The sequence below is a fragment of the Coptis chinensis genome, chromosome 1, assembly GCF_015680905.1.
Source record: "Coptis chinensis isolate HL-2020 chromosome 1, ASM1568090v1, whole genome shotgun sequence".
In the NCBI taxonomy this organism is placed as follows: Eukaryota; Viridiplantae; Streptophyta; class Magnoliopsida; order Ranunculales; family Ranunculaceae; genus Coptis; species Coptis chinensis.
The window spans coordinates 10,375,629-10,397,534 of record NC_141456.1 but is presented as its reverse complement, the minus strand read 5'-3'; the positions used below and the strand labels follow the sequence as shown (position 1 = coordinate 10,397,534).

Genomic DNA, 21,906 nt, shown 5'->3' with positions numbered 1-21,906 from the left:
AACCCAATAGACGATATCATACTCCCAGTCTCAGTGGGATATAGGGAGGACAAAGTCAGCTTCAATACGCGGTTCAGCGTCCTGGACATCAAGTCGTCTTACAACGCCATCCTAGGACAGCGTTGGATTCATCAAACGCAGGCTATACCGTCAACACTGCATCAAGTTCTCAGCTTTCCAGGCCCTAGGGGCATGATGGAGCTTCGAAGCAACCAGCTCGAGGCCTATCATTGTAACCAGATCCTCTCAGCAAACAAGATTGCTGACTCACTTGTCAGCATTCGGAACGAGCCCACCAGCTACACAATGGCCAAAGACTTATTCGCTGAAGTCAGAGCTAAAGCACCAAAACAGAACGCTGGTGGCTCTTGCAAGAAGATCTATTCGTCTGAACAGACCCCAAAGGTCGCTAAAGCAGTTGTCGATCCACCAATCAGGACTCCAGAAGTCGCTCCGGCAGTCAATGCTCCACCTGTCAAAACCCCATAGATCACCCCCACCACGTCTCATACAACCAATACAGCTTCAGAAGATCACTCCAGCCTCTGTTGTCATGACCACAGAAGTCTCACCAGACCCTATTGTCGTAACCACAGAAGACGCTCCAGTTCCTGCGGCCACTCCCAATACTCTCCAGATCGACAAAGCAACTCCAAAACGCAGTCCCCCAAAGGACGCTCAACCACCACAAGCCACGGTACAAGCAAAAGAAAGACAGCGAGTAAACTTAGGATCCGAAGACGATCCTAAGTTCATCTATGTAGGGGCTAACCTTGACCCTACACTCCGGGCCCAACTTGTAAACTTTTTATCCATGAATAATGATGTTTTCGCTTGGTCGTATATTGATATATCGGGTATAGATCCTAATGTTGCATGTCATAGACTAAATGTCAACCCTAATGCTCGACCAGTTCGACAGCGACCTAGGAGACTATCACTGCGGTTTCAAAAAGCAATCAACGATGAGGTCGACAAACTCAAACAAGTAGGTTTCATCCAAAAGGTCGATTACCCCGAGTGGATCGCTAACATAGTCGCAGTTCCAAAGAAGAATGGCACAGTTCGCCTTTGTGTTGACTTCACCAATGTCAACCAAGAAACACCTAAAGACAACTTTCCTTTACCTCGAATCAACCGACTTGTGGACCAGACCTGTGGCCACGAACTCCTATCCTTCATGGATGCATGCAGTGGATACAACCAGATCCCGCTCGTTGAAGAAGACCAAGAAAAAATGTCATTCATAACCGAACAAGGAATTTACTGCTACAACGTCCTCCCGTTCGGCCTCAAGAACGCTGGAGCGACTTATCAATGCCTGGTAACTGACATGTTCCAGGACATGTTGGGGGATACCATGGAAGTGTATATTGATGACATGGTTGTCACGACCAAGAAAGCAGGCGACCACTTCACTCACCTTGAGCAAGCGTTCTCCAAGTTACGCCGAACTCGAATGAAGCTGAATCCAGAAAAGTGCCTTTTTGGAGCGTCTTCAGGGAAGTTTCTGGGGTACCAAGTATCCCAGCGCGGGATCGAGGCTAACCCAAACCAAATCCGAGCGTTCTTGGACATGCCCGACCCCCGGACATAAAGAAGGAATCTGGAAGCCGGGGAATGGTTTGCTGACTCAACCGATTCATATCCAGGGCGTCGGACAAATGCCAACCGTTCTTGCAACTTCTTAAAAAAAAGTGAGCAGTTCTCGTGGAATGACCAGTGCCACCAAGTGTTCTCCACCCTCAAAGAATACCTGACTACACCTCCCATCCTAGCAAAACCAACAGATGGTGAAACGCTAGGGCTTTATCTAGCAATGTCAGACTTTGCCATCAGTTCGGTTCTTTTTAAAGAGGAAAACAACTCATAGAAACCGATTTACTTTACAAGTAAGACACTAACTCCAGCTGAAAAGAACTACTCATACATTGAAAGAGCAGCCCTAACATTGTTATATTATGCAAGGAAGTTCAGGCCTTACTTTCAAGCACATTCAATCAAAGTACTCACCGACCTCCCACTGAAGAAGATCCTTCACAAGGAGAACAAGACAACTCGTATGGCAGTGTGGGGTGAAGAACTTAGGGAACACCACATCGAGTTCGTCCCACGCAACTCTCAAAAGGGTCAGGTCGCTGCCGATTTCCTAGCTGACTTCCCTGTCGACGACTTTAATTGGGAACCAGAAATGGTTATCCCATCCACAAAAAAGAATGACAAGACCGTCTGGTCTCTCTTTGTAGATGGATCTAGCAACCCCGGAGGAAGTGGTATCGGAGTTGTCCTAGTATCCCCAGATGGAGCAATGATGGAGAAATCAGTTCGCATCGACTTCGCGACCTCCAATAATGAGGCAAAGTACGAGGCATTAATCATGGGGCTTAGAATGGCGCTACAGCTCGGTGTACAACAGCTTTAAGTCTTTAGTGACTCACAACTGGTAGTTTGCCAGATTGCTAAAGAGTACACTACCAACGAAGGTAACCTTTCTAAATACCTTCAAGTTGTTTATAAGTTGCTCCCTTCTTTCAAGAAAGCCATGGTACACCCTTTTTTGCTTGACGAAAATCGTCACGCAGACAGTTTAACTTACCTAGCTACCCAAACACCAAATTGCGCCCCTAGGCAGTTACTCATTGAAGTAATTGACCGACCTGCCTACCAAGCTGAACACGTCCTAGAAGTCAGCGGCCTGTGCCCACTCTCTGAAGATCAGATATGACAAACATGGATGCACCCCATCATAGAGTATATCCAACACGGTACACTCCCAGATGAGCGTGCCAAAGCCAGACAAGTACCATATCTGGCTCGCTGTTATTGCCTGGTTAATAACAAGTTATTTCGAAAATCTGCTGGCGGGCCTCTCTTGAGGTACATAAGCCCAGAACAAGGTCAGTTAATTTTTGCATAAATTCATGAGGGAGAGTGCGGAAACCATGCTGGAGGTCGCTCTTTGGCCCACAAAGCGATCTCCCAAGGACACTTTTGGCCTCGAATGCAGATCGATGCCAAAACATATGTCTTCAAGTGCATCAAATGCCAGACCTTTAGCCACAACATCATCTAACCAGGTCGCGAGTTGATCAACATTGCGAGCCCTTAGTCATTTCACATGTGGGGAATGGACATCATGAGACCATTCATCCCACAGAAAAGTACCGGTTTTTGCTTCATCTTAGCTGCAACTGATTACTTCACTAAGTGGGTCGAAGCAGTTCCTTTAGCTAATGTCAAAGAATCACACATTAGACAGTTCATTTGGACGCACATCATCACCAGATTTGGCCTATCACACATATTGGTAATGGACAATGGTTCCCAATTCAAGGGAAAAACAGTCAAGGAATTTCTAGCCAAGTGGAAGATCGTCCATGCATTCTCCACTCCTCAATACGCTCAAAGCAATGGCCAAGCTGAGGCTAGCAACAAAGTGATCTTAGAAAATTTGAAAAAACAGATCGAAAAGAACAAGAGTCAATGGCCAAATCAGTTAGAGAACATTCTGTGGGCTCATCGCACCACAACTCGCTCCAGCACTGGCGAGTCACCATTCTCTTTATGCTATGGCACAAAAGCCGTTAATCCTACCGAGTTGACAGTCACTATGACTCGCTCAGAACTCGTCGAATCTGGACATAATGACTCCGCCTTAGCTCGCGAGGTCAACTTACTAGAAGAACGTCGCAACCTACACTATACCAAAACAGGACATTCCTAACGGTCAGAAACCGTTACTAAAAATATTTGTAACGGTTTTTTTGCGTCACAGTTTTGGCGTTTCTAATGTGTTATTAATATTTGTAACGGTTTAAAACCGTTACATAATTATTTATTGTAACGGTTTTTTCCGTAACTAAAAATATTTGCTTAATTGTGTTACTCTTTTCTAACATTAGTAACGCTTTTATAGAGTTCGTAACACTTTTTGACCGTTACTCGTTTTTAACAACAGTAACGGTTTTATAGTATTAGTAACGCTTTTGTGTGTTACTCTTTTCCAACAACAGTAACGGTTTTAGAAAATTAGTAACGTTTATTTATGTAACTGATTTATAGAATTTGTAACATTTTGGTAACGGTTTTGTTGCTTTGTAAGTGTTACTTATTACAAAGCTTAGTTACGGTTTTCCACCGTTACAAAACTATTTCATATGTAAAAAAATAATAATTTCTCCCAAAACCACTCTTTTTGGGAGACTACTAACCTGCATAAAGATGTCCCCACTTATTGGGTATTCTACAATCGTCCATAACATAAACAAAAAATCTCACAAGTACATCTAATCACATAATCTTTTATTAAAATAATATCACCAAAACGTCTTTTCATAAATAAAACTTGTCACGAATGAAATATACATTGTTTTCCAAATCAATGGGACTTGTCCCTAAACTCAAGCTCTCACGTCATTTGTACATAACTCCCACTTTCAATAGTTACAAGCATCAGGGGATGACTTTGGGATGGTATCATCAGAAAAGTCTTTTTCATCATATACACCAATAGAAATAAATAAAAAAGAGTCAGGCAGTAGAAAACAAATATGTATAGATATATACTTATATCATTATATCTTATTCTTAAGTAGTAGCTCCTTATACTCAAACTACAAAATTCAGAAAAGAAAGTATGGTAATAGACTAGTAGCAATAGAAGCATAGTATTGAAAGTTTATGTAACGCCCCAAAACCCTATAACCTTGTCAGACACCTTGACGAAAGACATAAAAATTTCGGCAAAATCTCCTTTGTATTTTCAACATTTCATAGACATAAATCCCGTCATAACACGAAAATCAAATAATATACTTTCATATCATATATTAAAAAACCTCGGACCTCGGTAAGTAAACCTAACTACTCAAATATATATTGATTCAGTAGAACCAGCTACTTAACCATCTCGACCAATGCCGGTTAAGTCAAATAACTAATCCTCGAATCAAAAGGACACTATATACACTAGTATCTTGCATTGCGATTGGGGGCATGAGCAGAGGGGAAGATTTTTTTAGGGGAGGGGGGTTTCAAGAATATGAAATGTCCATCTTACTTAGGTTTAAACGGTTTTATGCTTTCATACATAGCTTATTTGGATGGGATTGGAATATCAATAAGCTACAAAGAAATCACGAACATACCTTAAGGAGTTTTCCAGCACCCATAACAAAACCGGCATCAGTGTTTCCAATTCCACTGGCGAACTAGCCAAATGCACCAGCATTGCATGTGTGTAAATCAATACCAAGCAGGACCTGCAAGCAAATTAAATAAAGTCATAAAAGGACCTGTAATGTTGTTATCCACCATAAAAGATGATGATCACGAGGCCACTTGGTTACTCGGTTTCTAGAGGACCCTGTAATGTTGTTATCCACCATAAAAGATGATGATCACATTGCTATGTATAAGATACCCAAGTTAGAGAAGAACACAGTGTATAAAATTTAATGTCATCTTGTTGAATCAAACCTAGCTAGTAATCTGGTCAGCCAAGAAAAAGTCTGGTAATGTAACCTAAATCAAGGAAAAATGAAAATGTAATGTTCATTATCCTTTCTACGTTCAGAGTCGTAGAAATTGTTGATTTAAAGTTTAGTTCAATATTTACCTTATAGAGAGGAGCACGATACTATGGAATAGGCGATTGGAGTAGGAAGAAACGACTTGAGCGGTATATAAAGTTAAATGGGCGATTGTTATGAAAAGTACAAGCCGCATTGCGGGGAAAGTCACCGTTAATTAAGTAACACATATCAGCAAGATATAACTTGTAAACGACTATATAAACTGCACAAGTCTAGCTCCAAATCTTACAAGATAACTAATCCTAAAGGCATTTAACGTAGTCGCCTCGAAATCTTTGGTTTTGGGGTCCATCTCCATGTCCAAGTTTGACAAAGACAGCTGCGAGAGCAAGTGTCGCCAGAGTCAGCGGCGACGAGGGAAGACTTCTCTCAGATAACCCGATGGATTGAACACCACGTGGATTGAATCCATCGATTTGCAATTCCAAGCCAAACATTTACGCCTTCCTTAGCAAAATCGGCCAATCATCTTTACATGTCTTCCACTCGGGAAGCGAAGTCGATTGGATGCCTCATATAATTCCAAGAAGGTGTCGCTTCATCGCGGCCACGCCATTTCACATGCTATCCATGATATAGTGTACAACCTTTTAAGTCTAGGAATCAAAGGGAAATGTCTCAATACTTTTCGCCTCTTTTGTTTCTTTCTTTCCAGATTTCCCCTCCTTTACTTTGTACCTAGGCGTTTCACATTGAGGACACACTGTCAAATCAGCTTCAGTCTTATAATATAGCATACAATTATTTTCACATGCATCTATGCACTCAGCTTTCATTCTCAGATCTTTCAACATTGCCTTCATTGCAGGATACTTAGAAGGCAAAGTGTTTCCATCTGGCAACCACGTTTTCAACAAAGACAAAAGCGCGGTCACACTATTTCCCGACCAATTATACTGCTTCTTCAAGTTATGGAGGTCCACAGCTGCTGAAAGGGTCCACAGCTGCTTTTTTCTTATATTCATTGTACCTCTTACCCAAATCAGGTTCTAGAACAATAGGTGGTTCAACATCTTCAGCTTGACTTCCATCGCCTCCACTCAAATCACCCACTAATTCTTCATGCATGCCATAAGCAACATCAACAAAATTCCCTATCCCTAGTCCTTTCTCACTATTTTCTTCTTCAACTCGGTTTACCATTCGATCCTTATATGGGTTCTCACCATGTAAAACCCATACACGATATGTTGATTCTATACCGTTATGAATCAAATGTTTTCTAACTATATCATATGCAAACCTTTTCCTATTTCGACATTTGTTACATGGGCAAGGACACGTGGTCGACGTTTCGTCTTTGCCACTAGCGAATAGAATAAAATCGGAAACCCCCTGCCTATACACACTCCCAAGTCTGTCATTTTCATTCATCCAATCTTTTGGAATCGGTTGAGACATTCTGCAAGTAGCACATCAAGTAAACACAAGGAACAAGTGATAGGGTCAATGTTATTTCCTACTAGCGTCTCACATAACAGGATTAAAGCTACCCATTGTCAGCATTGGTTTGTGGATTGTTAGATTGTTAGCAGTGGTGGAGCTAGGGGGCCAAGGTGCATACGGCTCACCCCCGGATTTTAGCGAGAAAAATTAGTGTTATTTTTAGAGAGTACTAACTTTACTTATTTACTTTGTTTGGAGTACTACTTTCCATATATTCAGCCCCGAAAAAGCAGTGATTTGAAAAACAAACCCAGTTTCACCCCTCCATAACTTCCCTCACTTATAGATAAGATAATTTTCATTTTCAGCAAAAATTTAATGGCGTATATTGTGTTTGGGAGTAATTTGGTAGTGAATTAAAAATGAACCCAAATGCTTCTCTAATCTAATCTAATTCCATTTCTTTAATTCAAACTCCCTAAACTCAGTCAAACCTTACATTGAAATCCAGAAAACCAGTAGGCATGTTTTAGAAATATTTTTTTCAATCAATCTCTCTCTTTTATATGGAGTGACAACTGAATAAAAGAAAGAAAAAGATTGGACTGTGGAAATATTAATGAGAGGAGAGAATCAACAAACAAAGTGGTGGGTTATATAAGTATTTTCGTTTTATTTTGGTGGAACTCTCATTAACATCTCTGTATTTATTATTTCCATCTTATTCATCTCTCTCAAATTTTTGAAATAATGGCGATAACTTGATTAAAAAGAGGTTGCCTTCGAAATTGAGAAATGTGACCTTTGGATCTTTGGAAATTGAGAAATTTAACTAATGGTTGGATCTTTTTGTGGTCATAGACACACCTTTAATTTCGGGGTTAATTGAGTTTATCATAAGAAGAGATCAAAATGCAAAATTAGAAAGAACTTTCAAAACAAAATAATTTCTTTGAAAAACAGAAAACAAAGATACGACGGAGAGACAGTAGAACGACGAGCTCTCTAATTTTTTGGCATTTTTTCATATTATTTTTGTATTCTTGTTCGTCTAATAGATGTGGTCTCTACGTAGATCGAACTAGCTAATCGTGATGCACACCATCCGACTCTAAACTGAGATAACTAGTAGCTGTGTGTCTATGAATTTATATTTTTATATTTAAACAAGAAAAAAAGCTTTATATCACTGTTAAAAACAGTGACACAAGTCTTTTGTCACTGTTTTTTTTTTTTCCAAAACCGTGACGGAGTGGGAGTCATTTTTTTTTTCCCGAAACCGTCACAAATATTCCTTCAATAGTAGCCTTCTAACAACACATGACACCGTGACAAATAGTAAAAAACAGTCACTAAAAAACATGGTTTCCGTGACTCTTTTGGTGAAACAGTTACAAATTGAATTGTAAACTGTCATAAAAGAGCTGTTATTTACATCAGTTTTCTTAATATCGTCATAAAAATCATTCTATTTTATTAAAAAAAAAATCTCATTCTACACTAATTCCACACTCATAAGCAGCTAAATACATACCCTTCATATAACTTCATAAACTCATATAATTCGTTACATTCCAAAAAATATTTCATTACAAACACTATTTCCACTTGAACATCTCAATCTCTGTACATAGACAAAAAAAGAAAGAAACATTTAAATTCAATAGCAAAAAAGATGTGAGATATAGCCACATGCATTTCCTGCCGCCCATGATGAATCTTGGTGGTAGTTCGACAAAATTCATAGTTGTACAATCTCAATTCGAAAGATTCTTCCTGGCATTGTACAAAAAACAACATAGTTAATATTCGACCAATCAAATTTATTAAAAGTAAAATCGTTATGACATAGTTGCTTTTCTAAACTGTGTCATACTCGTGCTTACTAATGGAGCGTCATACCCTTCTTTTAGAAAAAGTGTCGGCCCTTTCATGGTGCAGCGAATGGAATGCCCTGTCACTAACTGAATTCCTTAAAGCATGCATTCGCATATGCTGCAAAGTAATCAATATGCACAAGAAGACTATTCATCTTACTTAAGTTTAATTATTACATGGTACAGTGCAGATCCTAGCAAGCTAATCAAACAAGTTCCCTGTATTAGCAAAACTAGATTAACAGGTAACACTTTAACTTTGCTTGATGTAGCCCAAGTTTATGAACTTGTGCATCAGCAGGAGCTGAGTGGTTGCAGGTCAATACTAATTTAACTATGGATGCACGCAATTAACTACCTATGAAGAGAATGGATATAGCAGTTCCATATAATTGCACCCTCCATACTGCTTAACCCCTAACTCTTGCAATTTCTGACAAAAACCCCTTACAAATTACTAAGTATACCTCCAATACCCAGTGGTGAGTGAACAAATATCCATACTGTACAATCCCCAATTCATCGCAAGGCAAAAGTTTCAACACCAAAATCGTGCATAAAAACAACCAATTAATCACAAACAACCCCATTGAAGATTATCCAAAAATAACTAAAAATACAGAAACTTGAATATATAAATGAAAAAAAAAAATTAATAAGAGGTACATTAAAATGTATTTATATGTTGCTTTAGAGCAGAAGGAAGAGAGAAAGCTGAAATTTCTTCAGGTGACTCTTAAAGTAATATGTGCACAACAAACAGAGTGAACATATGCGCCAAAAGCAAATCTATCCTTGCCGAAAGCAAGTTAAAAACCAAATTTCAAAAAAATGAAACCCTCAAACCCAATACAGTGTCTTACCTTGCCAAAAAAACAACCTTCTTGAGTAGATCGAGCAAATATTGTGCTAAATTAAGTACCAAACAACTTCTCAAAACACCCTAAATAGTCGAAACAAAAATCAAACATTGTTACGAATTGAAAGGAGGAAGGAAGGAGAAATGGGAGGAAGAAGAAAATAGAAAAAGATAAGTTGATGAGCGGCAGCAACAAAGTTTATCATTTTCCCTCTGTTTGATTTTTCTTCGTTCTGTTTAAGGGTTTGCGTGAGATGCGCACGACAATAAAAATAGTCCCCCTTATAATTTCATGGTTTTTTAATTTTTCACTTGTTCATTTTACCATTGGTAAATGTTTCTGTAAGCGTCACCTAATATCTAAATATACGTTACAAAGAAATTCTATTACTGTACAAAAATTAAGTGGCAGTTACAATCGTTTCTAACGGAATACAACTGTTCAAAATATCCTAACGGCTGTATAAGTTACTAATGAAAATTGTGAAATGTTGCAAAATCACCCGAATGGTGTAGTGCTAATCCTTACACCAGCAAGAAGTTGCATAAGTATTTGACCAAGCAGATGGCTTCGAAGCGGGAAAACTAATCCACATTTATTGAACTAGTTGTATTTTGCAACTTGGATAAGGACCACAAGGTAAATGTGTCTTAATCAATAGAATCCTACGCTCTATGGTCGAATCTTGTTTGAACTTTTTCATTATGGGAGAGAGTCCAAAAGCTAACGAAGTATATGTATATACATGTCTCCGCACAAAACGGACCAAACAATCAAATTTCTTGGTCATAACACATATAAATAGTGCATACATTCTATAGATCATTGGAGGTTCCATCTATCTCAACCATCAATGTATAGGGGTAGTGTAGATTCTATTCTTAACGAGCCACTGGATAGTGGAAACTCAAATATTACATATGTAATAAGCTAATTCATCATTTAAGGAGTCTAATTGGGTTACTTATCAGCTTGGACCAAGTCAATTCCAGTCCATCTCATTCCCACAACTCCATTTCATCAATAATTGGAAAGCCCTTAAACAATTAATGTTTTATCTACTCTACTAATTAATGTGAGAAAAAAAAAATTACCAGCTGTAAGGCTTGTTCTCTTCAATCCTTGTGGCTAGTGCTAGACAAGCTATCCAAAGACTCACTCCTTGCATGCATTTGATTCCTACTTGCAATCAAACACCAAATCACCAATAAGTATTTTGATCACAGAAGAAACCTCAAAGTAACAAGCCCATTAATGCCTACTCATTGATAATAAAAAAAAAAAAGACTAAATGTGAACAACTGAGTAAATAAATTTGAAGTGTATTTTCAGTAGGGAATCTTTAGTTCAACCCAATATCAAAGATTAAGACAAACAGTCAGTTTGGATTTTACTATGCAATGGGACATCAATGAAAGAGACCCCTTGAGTTCCTTAAAGTCAAAGCAATAACTTTATAACTTTGCTTCTAAAACAAACAGTCAGACTATCCAATGGCGGAAAATTAAAGCACAATTATGTGTTCCTTATTTGTTGAAAACAAAGACTTTTTTCTAATGTTCATCTCAGGGAAATTAAGATCAAACTAACTTGTGACAAGGTCCTCTTGAAAAAAAGACCAAGCCATGATGAAGAAACAAAACACCAAGCCCATACTAACAGTAAAAACTCTTTAATTATATAGGAGAAAGGAAAACAATAGTACCTAAACAAAACGAATAAAAATTGCTGGCCATGACTGTCGGAGGCAGTTGAGCTTTCCAAACATCCACGCAAACAATTGCTCACCAAGATAGATGACAAGCAAAACTATTACCTAGCAAATGCAATAAAAAATAACTAATTAAGCCAGTTTTCATTCTTGTAAGGATTCAGTTTTTTATTTTATTACCTCGCAAATGCAAACAATTTCACAAGTTTTCATTCTTGTAAGGATCGAGTGAGCAATTCTAGTTACACGATTACTCACTTCTAACGATGCAATATAGACCTGGGATAAATACTCCATCGACAATGATGAGCCAATACTTGAGCGGGTTACGGGAGAAAAAGCTCATGTTCAAGTGATAATGCCCAAAGCAAGAGTAGAGGATGAAAACTTCTTGTTTTCCATGAAACTCCATGTAGGGGCAAGCCTTACGGATCAGCAATCATTCTCTCGGTGATGGAACTGCAGCAAGTTTCTTACTATAGGGGAAATGCCACCCGACTTTATCGGTTTGATATACCTTGGGATCTGTGAAAGTTCTAGATGATTCGGTTTTTTTCCCTTCTAAAGAAGATGTCGAGGAAGGTGCATGGGTTGTAGTGGCGAGAAAGTAGGAGTGCAGGCAATACCCGAGAAGGTAGTTCTACTTGGTGGAGTTGAGCCTCCTGAAAGAAGCTTGTCACGTAAAGGAAGCTCAAATGAAGGAGCTGCTGAAGAAGAAAAACTGAACCTTGCATTTGGAGGCAGCCTTGCTCCTAGAAGGGCTAGTTCTGAAGCATGGGATGCTGGGGATAGATGAAGAGTGTTGTCAACTGGGATACCTTTTCATTCTTGTGCAATTGAACGAAGGATTAGAAACGGAATCCGGCCAAAAGCAAAATCTCAATATAAAGGGGGAAAAAACTTTAATTAAAGCTAGCAAATTAAAAGGGTAAAAAAAAAAAAAAAAAAAACCCTATAATAAATAACTTGGTTCGATTGGCCGAAGCAAAGAAATCGACTTGACAGTTCTCTTACCCTTCTCTCATCGTCCACCTCGAAGTTAGAGCAGTAACGCCGTAAAGGTTTCACTTTCAAATCAGATACTTCTCTTATCCCTTTCTCGTTCTCCATCTTTATCATCTTCTCAACTACTTCGTAACCGAGATCGGAACACCGTTTGTAATCCACTTTCTTCCTGGTCTCGATTTGGTGGATTTGAATAAAAAAAACATAACTTACAGAGGGATAAGGCTAAGTCCAATGGTGCTGCAAATCATCAAATTTAACGTAAAATGTGATCCAATGGTACGTTAAAACGTTATACCGCCAACGCTATCTTCATAAATTTCTCTATTTTTGCAGTCAATTTTAACGTTATAGCGTATATGCTCCCGCGCCATTGCCAATGGCGTACAATCAAAAAATCATTATTAGTGTTGCGCCGTAGCCGATTGGCGGGTAGGAATGTGAATTAATTTAAATAATAAGTTAATTATTGTTGCCGCCACTCACAATGGCGCATGAATTGAATTATTAATTGAAATAATAAGTTACCGCCACTCACAATGGCGTACAGAATTGATTCTTTTTTTTTTTTTTGTTTTTTTAATAACTTAATTTGTTCAATTACCATTCTATCCTACCCTTTTGTGAGTGGTATACGTTGTTTTTATTTAATTTTTGCTTTATTGTTTATTCAAGTAGCAAGCAACCATCCATGGCGACGGCATCCCTCCTGTTTTTGTCCAGGAAGGAGACAGATTGGCTTTGGTTGTTGTAGATGGTTTCCATCTCTCTCTTGGGCGCATCGAAGATGGTCTCTTCACCTCCAGCATTAAAACAAGAATACTCTACCGAGCTAGGCATATCATAGTGTTGCACATTGCAATAAGAATGGACGTTGGAATTATGTTGATGTACATATACCACTACCCGGCTTGGTAGACCGGTAGTTTCATTGGTTCTCAACATGAACTTTGCGCCTCACGGAGTTGATTAACTGATGTGACTATATCACAATACGCATGTTTGGTGGTTATTGTCGAAGGAGAGAAGCTTTGAAATGGCCTCTCATTAAACCTGAGACAAAGGTGAAGGTTTTGAGATGGCTTCTCATTAATGCAAGAGACAGAGGCCGAGGAAGAGTCGAACAAGAGAAACAACACTAAAGTGCTTAATATTGCCTTGTTTATCTCAATGGACACTCATTTCTCCAAAGAGGTCATCCGAAACTCAAGTACTCAACAACTATTTTGACTAAACTTTTGCAAGAGTCGATGAAACCAGCCAATGTATAATAAAATGTGATGAATCAACTTAAAGCCATTCTCGACAATCACGGAACATCTCCTCCGGTCTAGGTGGCTTTTGATCAAAACAGGGAACGAAGGTAGTCTTTGAAACAATCGTGGCACTTTTATGCTTCATTTGATAAATCGAATGCATTCTACAAAAAGGATAACCAAGGTACAAGTTTGATTACTATGTTTGCCCCTGGAACTAACTTACGTGAACAATGGTATGGTATGGTTTTGGTTTTTTTTTTTTTATTGGTGATGATGGCGCATAAGGTTTTGGTTTTTTTTTTTTTTCGGTGATGGCGCACAAAAACTTGGTTTTTGGTTTTTTTTTGGTTTTTTTTGGTTTTTTGTTTTTTTTTTTTATTTCTTTTTAAAGGGTAATATAGGAATAAATAAATAACTACACGCCACTGGTGATGGCATTACAAAAAGTTTGATTTTTTTTAATTTCTTGCCCGCCACTGGTGATGGCGTACAAAAAAGCTTGGTTTTTTTTTTAACCGATATTTAATATTTTGTGTTGGACGCCAGTGACACTGGCGGCTGGAAAAATAAACCATTGGATTTGATTTCGCTATCTCACTAACTGTATCTACTGTGTTATTGTGGTTTGGTGTTTTGGCGCACCAAACCATTGGAGTTAGCCTAAGAGAGAGAAGACCAGGTGCAGATGTGTAGAGGTGGAAATTTGGGAGTGCTAGCTTAGTGCGTGGACAGTTTCTTTTGAGTCGTGGCCAGAGTTGCTTCGGTGCAACTTAGGCACCCAAACTCTAACAATTATCTGCGAAATGAAGTGGATTTATAGTATGAAGCATAGTACAAAATATCAGGATATGGGTATTTATCGATACTGAATTTCTGGATATGTATCGTGGATATATCCCTCTCTTTGGGGATATTTGACATTGTTTCACATGCAAATATCGTAGATATATCCAAAATATCGATAAATATCGTGGATATTGTAGATATTTCTTTATATATCATCATGATACATTATTTATATTTATTTAAAATATAATGATAAATATTAAATAAAATTGTTATATATACAAAATATCGCTAAATATCTCCAAATATCGCAAAATATCTCCAAATATCACAAATATCGTCAAAATATCACCGATATTTACAGTCGTATATATCTCTTAACATATCGTGATATTTATATATCTTTTTCTAAAATATGGATAGATATCCCCAAATATCGGGATATATCGGGATATTTTGTACTATGGTATGAAGTATGAACTGAATTCGGGGTTGATTTCGAGTGAAATAAGTCTTCACATAAATTAAAAGTTGTTTTGATATTAAAAAAATTGGACCATACTGTTAAATAAAATCACAACATTCTAAACAATTTTTTATGAGGACTAACAATTTGCGAATCTGACTCTGAAATGTTCTTATCGAAACAACTTGAAGATTATAGAAAATGCAATAGTAAACCCGACTTGTTCGATTATTAATGCGCTCTTACTCTTTTTCGATTTGAATAGTGAAACCAAGGACGTGAAGAGACCTTCATGGGTCCATCTTTTGGTACAACCCCTGCGAGTTACGTATAGGTGTATCAACAATCCTCCAAAACACAAGACAAATTGAGAAAAAATAACAAATTTTGAGGAGGTACTTAGAGTTTGAAGGAAGTGGAGACAAAGGGAGGTGAGAGTGAGCGTTGGTGTGTCGTGTTTCGAATTTAGTTGTTTTTTAGTGGAGTGGGGCTATTTGGACTAAAAAAAAACTAGTTGGATCAAATAATAGGTCAAACGGTCACTTAAAGTCTGATAATATGTAACTATTTTAGTAAAATAGTCACAAATAGTTCTCCACACATATACACCTTTTTTAGGGGAAAAAAAAACATTTGTGACCGTTTCGGAAACGCACGTTACCAAAAACTTTTTAAAACAGTCACAAAAACCATTTTCTGCCATTTGTGACCGTTTTGAATAGAATAGTCACAAATAACATTTTAAAACAGTCACAAAAAGCCTTTTTTCTACTAGTGGACGATAACTGGACGGTTGTTACATCAGATGGGAGTCTGTCAGCTCAGTTCAAGCATACCTTGTTAATCACTCAAGACAGAGCTGAGATATTAACCCAGTGTTAGAATCATTCAACCGGTGAAGGGGAGGACACTAACAGATGACATTTGGTCAATATAGTAAAGTATAACAACTTACTCAGGTTCATTTTTTTTTTTTTTTTTGAAAAATGAAACTCCATGGCCACCTATTTTCTTCAAATCTGAATTTTAATGTCATTAAACAAAGAAGGTGGCCATTCTATGAACCTTCCCTCCAAAAGAGAAATGTGGGTTATCACCAATCTGTCAATTCTAATTGTTATAATCCTCAAATGCCAAAAGATAAACAGTACTGAACCAAATTGTACTATGCATTCACATGAAATGAGTTCAAACAATTCTACAATTCTACTAAGTATCCATCCAAGTAGGCTTATGCTAAAAACATTTCAACAAAGTAAGAATGGTAAGCGAAATCTGGCTATCCTTAACATCCAAACAAATCTCTCCATATGCCCACTCTTGTACATAAGCAAATCCTGCAAAAATTTGTAGAAGTCCAACATTTCTAGCGACCACCGCCATGTCGGCGTCCTCGCCCACCCGCCCAGCGACCCGCCCCATAGGCCTCCCGGTTGTTGGTTTCTTTAGCTTGACCCTAGGTGTCTCCTCAACCGGTAAAGTCTCAAGGTTTATCTTTGTCGGGGAGAATGTAATAGCGAATCTGCTGCCCCTCACGGTCGGATGATCAAGAGTCCTTTGGATTCTTTCCTTTCAGCGTCGGTTTAACCGTCTTCAAATGAGTATTCATATCGATATCTACCCGGTGATGGTGCCATGAACAATAGTGCCGTTCAAGCTCGATCGACAATTGTCTCGTTGTTCAACTTCATCAAAACCCGACGAGCTTCATTGTAAAATTGGCGTTGTTTGAGGCGAGGGAAGAAACCAAAAACTAGGGTTTAAGTCGAGAGGAGTTATTCAGGTTCATTCTTTGGCACTCATAACGTTATAATAAAACTCTTTGGTAAACTTGTACCTTAATTAGTTAGTTTCGAAGAACAAAACCTATACCAGCTTTACCTTCAAACACTCCTCTATACTGAACAACCTTAACATCTCGTTCCGCATTCTTCCCAATCCCTCTCCCTATACCACCCATACCCGGCCAAGTCTTGCTTTCCCATACCCATTAACGGAACACCTATAAACTCTTCCAACCCTTTATCATCTGGAAACTTTTTTATATCTTCACGAAATTTCTCCAACAATTTCAACTCAAGAGCAACATTATTATTAGTTGCCTTTTTGTCCACACCCGTATCTTTCTTGGGTCTGATATTTAAACCGTATGAAGTTGAGTTTGGGTTTGGGTTTGTCATCAACAGGACTGGTGTATTCATTATACAGACCGTGTGTGTGTTTGCTAGCATGAATATTAATCTAACAATCCACAAACCAGGAAAAATATAAATCATAACATAACTAAAATAAGTAATTACTAATTACATATAGAAGAGCAAAATCAAACCACAAAAATCGAATTTTTTAATGAATAACACAAGTAATAAAAATCGCACCTTTGGTTATAACTGTAGCCAACCAACACCCAAGTTAATTTCAGTTGTGATATCACCTAGTAGTAGTGTGAAAAATTGAAAAAGAGATATGAGATGATGAAACATAGAAAATCATAGAAGAAGAAGGCGCGTAAACTACGTTACCTAATAGCAGCAGCGGCGACCGGTGCTGACTCCCAAAACTTGTTGAAGGATGAACTTGTTGAACGAGAGAAGCGATGAAAATAGGGCTGTTCATTAGTAATCTTAAATAGGGGAAAAGAGCGCGAGAATTTTGGCCTTTCCCTCTCACCGAAATTTCTTTCCTCTCACCGAAAATTTTAATTTAGAAATCTTAAATTCTAATTTAGCTATTATTTTAATGTTATATTTAATATTCACGATTTATTTACGCTTTTTGGTCCAAACAAACAATTTTAAAACGTAACAAATTAATTCTCATATTTGGCAAAATTAAAGTAACACTTTATATATAATTGTAACGCTTATAAAACGTTAGGAACCTAGTTACACTTTAAAACCGTTACTAAGCAAAAAACTGGAGCGTTACTAATATCCTGTTTTGGTGTAGTGCTAGCAACCATCAGAGTGGCATCTTACCAGCAAACTCTAAAGAAGTCCTACAACAAGCGAGTACATCCTCGATCTTTTCAACCTGGTGATTTAGTTCTGAAAAAGACCCAAGATGACTCCAAGCTGGCACCTACATGGGAAGGACCGTACATAATGGAACGAGTTGTTGGCAACATAGCGTATTGGATCAAGACCCAAGAGGGGAAACCATTGCCACGGCCTTGGAACACTTATTTGTTAAAGAAATTTTATCAATAAAAATGCATTTTTGTATATTCCATGGTTTTATTTTTATTTTCTCCAAAAGGTTTAAAGGGTTCAGCCGGCGCTTTTGCATCGTCCCACCATCGTCGCTAAAGCTATAGTCGGCAATTCTTTTAGGTGACAATTTTGACTGTCGCCAAAGAGTTACCAATCAGCGACATTTTCAATCGTGGCCAAAGCTATAAAATCGTCGCCAAATTTGGTTCTCGTTATCAATTTCAAAACGTCGCAAATGGTACACCTACTGTGACATTTATTTAAACGTTGCCAATAATAACACTTTGGCGATGTTTTAATCGTCACTAAAGATCCAAAATTTTCAAAAATTTAGTTTGGTTTGCCGACATTTTACAGCATCGCGAAAACTTCTTATTGGCCACATTTTTAATTTCGTAGCCAAAAGCATCATTAGTGGTCAAATTTTTTGATTTTATAATTGCACTATATTTGGTAACGATGGAAGCATCAGTCAAAATTTTGCTATTTGTTATCCTTTGCATAATCAAAATATTCTATTTTTTTTTTTTTCCTTCATAGTTTAACTAACATACACCAATTAAACTTAAAAAGAAAATATATAACAAAAGAAGGGCACAATAATATAAAATGATCAACAAATTTCCATTAAGTAAGATTGTATGAGTGAGTTAATTAACTGTTACAATCTAAAACCGAAATAAAATTGCATAACTCTCAATAGAAAATCGTCTACTGCGCATATGCGTAATTACATGGTTCTCTTTGGAATTTTGTCTTCACAAAAATATCATAAATTACGCCTAGCTTCGCAAACTCTTGCAACGCCAAACAACTTTTATTGTGTATAAATTAATCTGCAAACAATGATAATACATATTAAATCACTAAAAAGTAAAAAAAAAAAACTGAATGGAAAAGGAAAATGTTGACGTTATTACCGTACAAAGTCAAAAAGTTGTTGAAGTTATCAACTAAAATCATGTCAAAAACTTCCATCTCAAACATATTGAATGAATTTAAAGAAAATTCATCCTTTCAATCCACTCCTACTTACAAAGTTCAAATAGATATAAGAGCTAATAATAATTATTGGAGCTTCAAGGAAGTATCCACCGTTTTTGGTAATTGCCTATGGATTCCATATAAAATACTGCATGCTCACTATTTGTTTTCATACTACCCGAACCCATAAGTTGTCTTGGATGCAACGCATGAAAATGTATACGAATAAATTATCATAATCTACCCTTTAAAACCCACTTATCAAAAATCATAGAGCTTTGCTCTAAAAATCCAACAGTCTTTAAATAGAACCAAAACAAGAAATAGATCATAAAATTTTGTGGCACCAAGGATTTAAAAATGGAACAACTTTTCAATCCTTATGAACTAAAACAAGAAAAGATCGTGAAGTTTTGCCAAAGCAAGGATTGAAAAACAAAACTCTTCAATCCTTATCGTTTACTGTTACATTATTACCTGACATGGGTGTTATTGTCGCCATGCTTGGAGTTCTCCTCCGTATCGTTGTCCCCGTGATCTAACTCGGCTTGAGGCTTTGAGACGTTATCAGTAATAGTGGATAAGGATAAGGAAGTTGCACAACTTATTGCACAATTATCTGCAAGTAAATAAGATGGCATCAAAAAAAAAAATGTAACATGTGCTCCTACCTTCAGGAGTTTGTAGAACCTTAATTGTTGTTCATGCTTACCTAATTGCGTCATAGGACTACTCTGACCAGGTGAAGATGTCGGAATCATGAAATTCTGATTGACATAGGTGTGGGAGTGAATTGGGGAGGGAACGGAACCAGTTCCAGGAGAAAGATTGCGACGATGGTGCTTATTACCATAAAAAAGGTGCAGGCCCATTAGTTTCCTACTATGAAGCTCCATTTCTTGTTGCAATTTAGCCTGCTCCAACTTTCTTCTCATAAGCAGTTCGTTGGTATTGTACAACATCCTCAGACTGCTTTCCATTTGCATATTGAGCTGAAGGGTCCCTGTGATCATGGCCAGTAATACCAGATGGTGAGAAATCTCCCAACTCCATCATTGGTTGTTTCCGCTTTATTTATTGGGAAGAGGTGGTAAATGTATTTGACGCATAAAACAAAGATCGAAACTATGAAATTGGAATGTGGAGTGCATGTACCTATCTGGGACTTTCCCTTTCTCTTTGTTGGGCTTAACAAGCACACGAGCGTCGTAGACAAAGTGTAGGTTGCCTTTGGCGAGGATGAGCTTCCGCGGTTTCTCGAGAATAGATTAATGTAACAAACCCAAACATTCTTTTCTCTTTGGAATGGTATCCTCACATCTGTACAGGGTCCATAAATACTTTGAAAAAAAAGAAGTACACTTCAATCCCTAAGTCTTTAAATTGCGAAACAATAGCAAAAAACAGGAAAAGAATCTTCACTTCGGGTAGAGATGAGGAGTAAGGAGAAACACGAAGTAATTGAAAGCGTCTTCTCACGAAAGTCTTTGTCGGTGGGAAAGTCAAGTATATCTACCTGGATGCAGAGTTAGCCATTCCTCCGGGGATGCTTAAAAAGTCACTTCTCTCAATTCAAGACCAACCATAATGGTGCAAATCGTCCCCATCCAACATTAACCCAGTCGCTGCCCTGAAAAAACCAATACCTCAATCAAAACAAATCAACGAAACAAAATGAACCAATCCTCAAAATAGAGCTCTATGCTAGTGAAAACAAGAATAGTAATAATAAACAATACACTGCACCTCAAAGTATCATTCTGCTGCTTTTGCAAAAAAAATATATAACCCGCAAAAAACAAAAGCCCTTTCTTCTACTTCAATAGCAACCCAGAGTCAAACCATACAAATGTCTTTTTGTGGTTGGGTAGTGAAGGAACTGAAATTGAACGAAAAAATCACAACTTTCCAATCTGAATTTCCTACAAACAAGTTTAACGAAAGAATTTTTCCTTGTAACTTACCAAGCTTTGGTTGAACGAATGAAGAAGGGAGATTAAATCAGAAACCCCTTGTTATAATCTCATTCCGTTCCAATCCGATTTAAACGAGAGTGAATCTCTTGCAATTACGGAACGCTGTGTACACAAAAAATCTAAATTTAACAAAAAAAGAGAAACAAACTAAAGGATTAATTAAACAAAAATGAAAAGGTTACCTTCTATTTTGATTTGATTGAGAGAGAGAGAAGGAAAGAGATGTAGGGAGAGGGTTGGGAGGAAGAGTAAGAAAGCGTAGGGTTTCCTTTTCCTTTTTATTCTTTTTTCCCCTCTCTACCGTTTTGACTGATTCTTTTGATTTTTTTCCCTCAGATTTCAAAATCATAGGCGCGAGTAATGAAACAAAAATATTGGCAGTGGAAAATTGGGAAGATTGGAAAACAATTTTCTGACGAAATCGGGTGCCACTAAAAGATACCCCAATTACCTACAATCCTTATGAAAATGCTATGAAATACCGGCGCTATTATCATCGCCAAAGCTTGCAAACTATTTAACTACGCGTTTACCGTCGCTAAAAAATCAGCTACAATTTTTTTTTTTTTATGTCTCCACCGGTTACTATTTAGGGCCGATACAAAGCGTCATTTGAAGTCATTATTTCATCTTGGGACAAAAACTTATTGCCGACGATAAAAAGTGTCGCTAATAGTAACTATTGCCTACGCTTTCTTAACGTTGCTAAAAGTTTCGTCGCTGAAAAGGTTATTTGTTGTAGTGTAGGTTACATGTGTTTGTATTGCAACCTACTCCGTTCAATCTCATC

The 21,906-nt window shown here is 37.6% G+C and overlaps 1 protein-coding gene, 2 long non-coding RNA genes and 2 pseudogenes across 6 annotated transcripts; 1 reads left to right on the top strand and 4 right to left on the bottom strand.

Annotated features, from left to right (window-relative positions):
- Positions 1 to 21,906, top strand: part of LOC147522043 (flavonoid 3'-monooxygenase-like) — a 43,213-nt pseudogene that overhangs the window by 14,312 nt on the left and 6,995 nt on the right.
- On the bottom strand, positions 4,282 to 5,634 carry LOC147522047 (uncharacterized). Of its 3 annotated transcripts, none has more exons than XR_015211946.1 (4): positions 5,618 to 5,634; positions 5,479 to 5,523; positions 5,148 to 5,407; positions 4,282 to 4,489 (listed from the first exon to the last, which is right to left on the bottom strand). It is a non-coding gene; the product is annotated as an uncharacterized LOC147522047 (long non-coding RNA). The 3 variants fall into 3 exon arrangements; XR_015211948.1 differs by having other exon boundaries at positions 5,148 to 5,365; XR_015211943.1 differs by lacking the exons at positions 5,479 to 5,523; positions 5,618 to 5,634 and having other exon boundaries at positions 5,148 to 5,467.
- On the bottom strand, positions 8,498 to 10,791 carry LOC147522046 (uncharacterized). Of its 2 annotated transcripts, none has more exons than XR_015211941.1 (2): positions 9,721 to 10,791; positions 8,498 to 8,756 (listed from the first exon to the last, which is right to left on the bottom strand). It is a non-coding gene; the product is annotated as an uncharacterized LOC147522046 (long non-coding RNA). The 2 variants fall into 2 exon arrangements; XR_015211942.1 differs by lacking the exon at positions 9,721 to 10,791 and adding an exon at positions 8,883 to 9,714.
- On the bottom strand, positions 16,250 to 17,145 carry LOC147522045 (uncharacterized; annotated as a pseudogene).
- LOC147522044 (uncharacterized) lies at positions 18,830 to 20,029 on the bottom strand. Its single transcript, XM_086590643.1, has 3 exons — positions 19,853 to 20,029; positions 19,618 to 19,759; positions 18,830 to 18,992 (listed from the first exon to the last, which is right to left on the bottom strand). The coding sequence occupies exons 1-3, from the start codon at positions 20,010 to 20,012 to the stop codon at positions 18,974 to 18,976; spliced, it is 321 nt and encodes a 106-aa protein (XP_086446769.1). The 5' UTR covers positions 20,013 to 20,029; the 3' UTR covers positions 18,830 to 18,973.

What these genes read in the sequence shown, in the direction of transcription:
- LOC147522044 (XM_086590643.1), bottom strand. Translation starts at nt 20,012, where the DNA reads ATGGGCCTGCACCTTTTTTATGGTAATAAGCACCATCGTCGCAATCTT. An exon ending in TAGTCCTATGACGCAATTAG is followed by an intron (nt 19,760 to 19,852) that starts GTAAGCATGAAC and finishes ATTTACTTGCAG; the next exon opens with ATAATTGTGCAATAAGTTGT.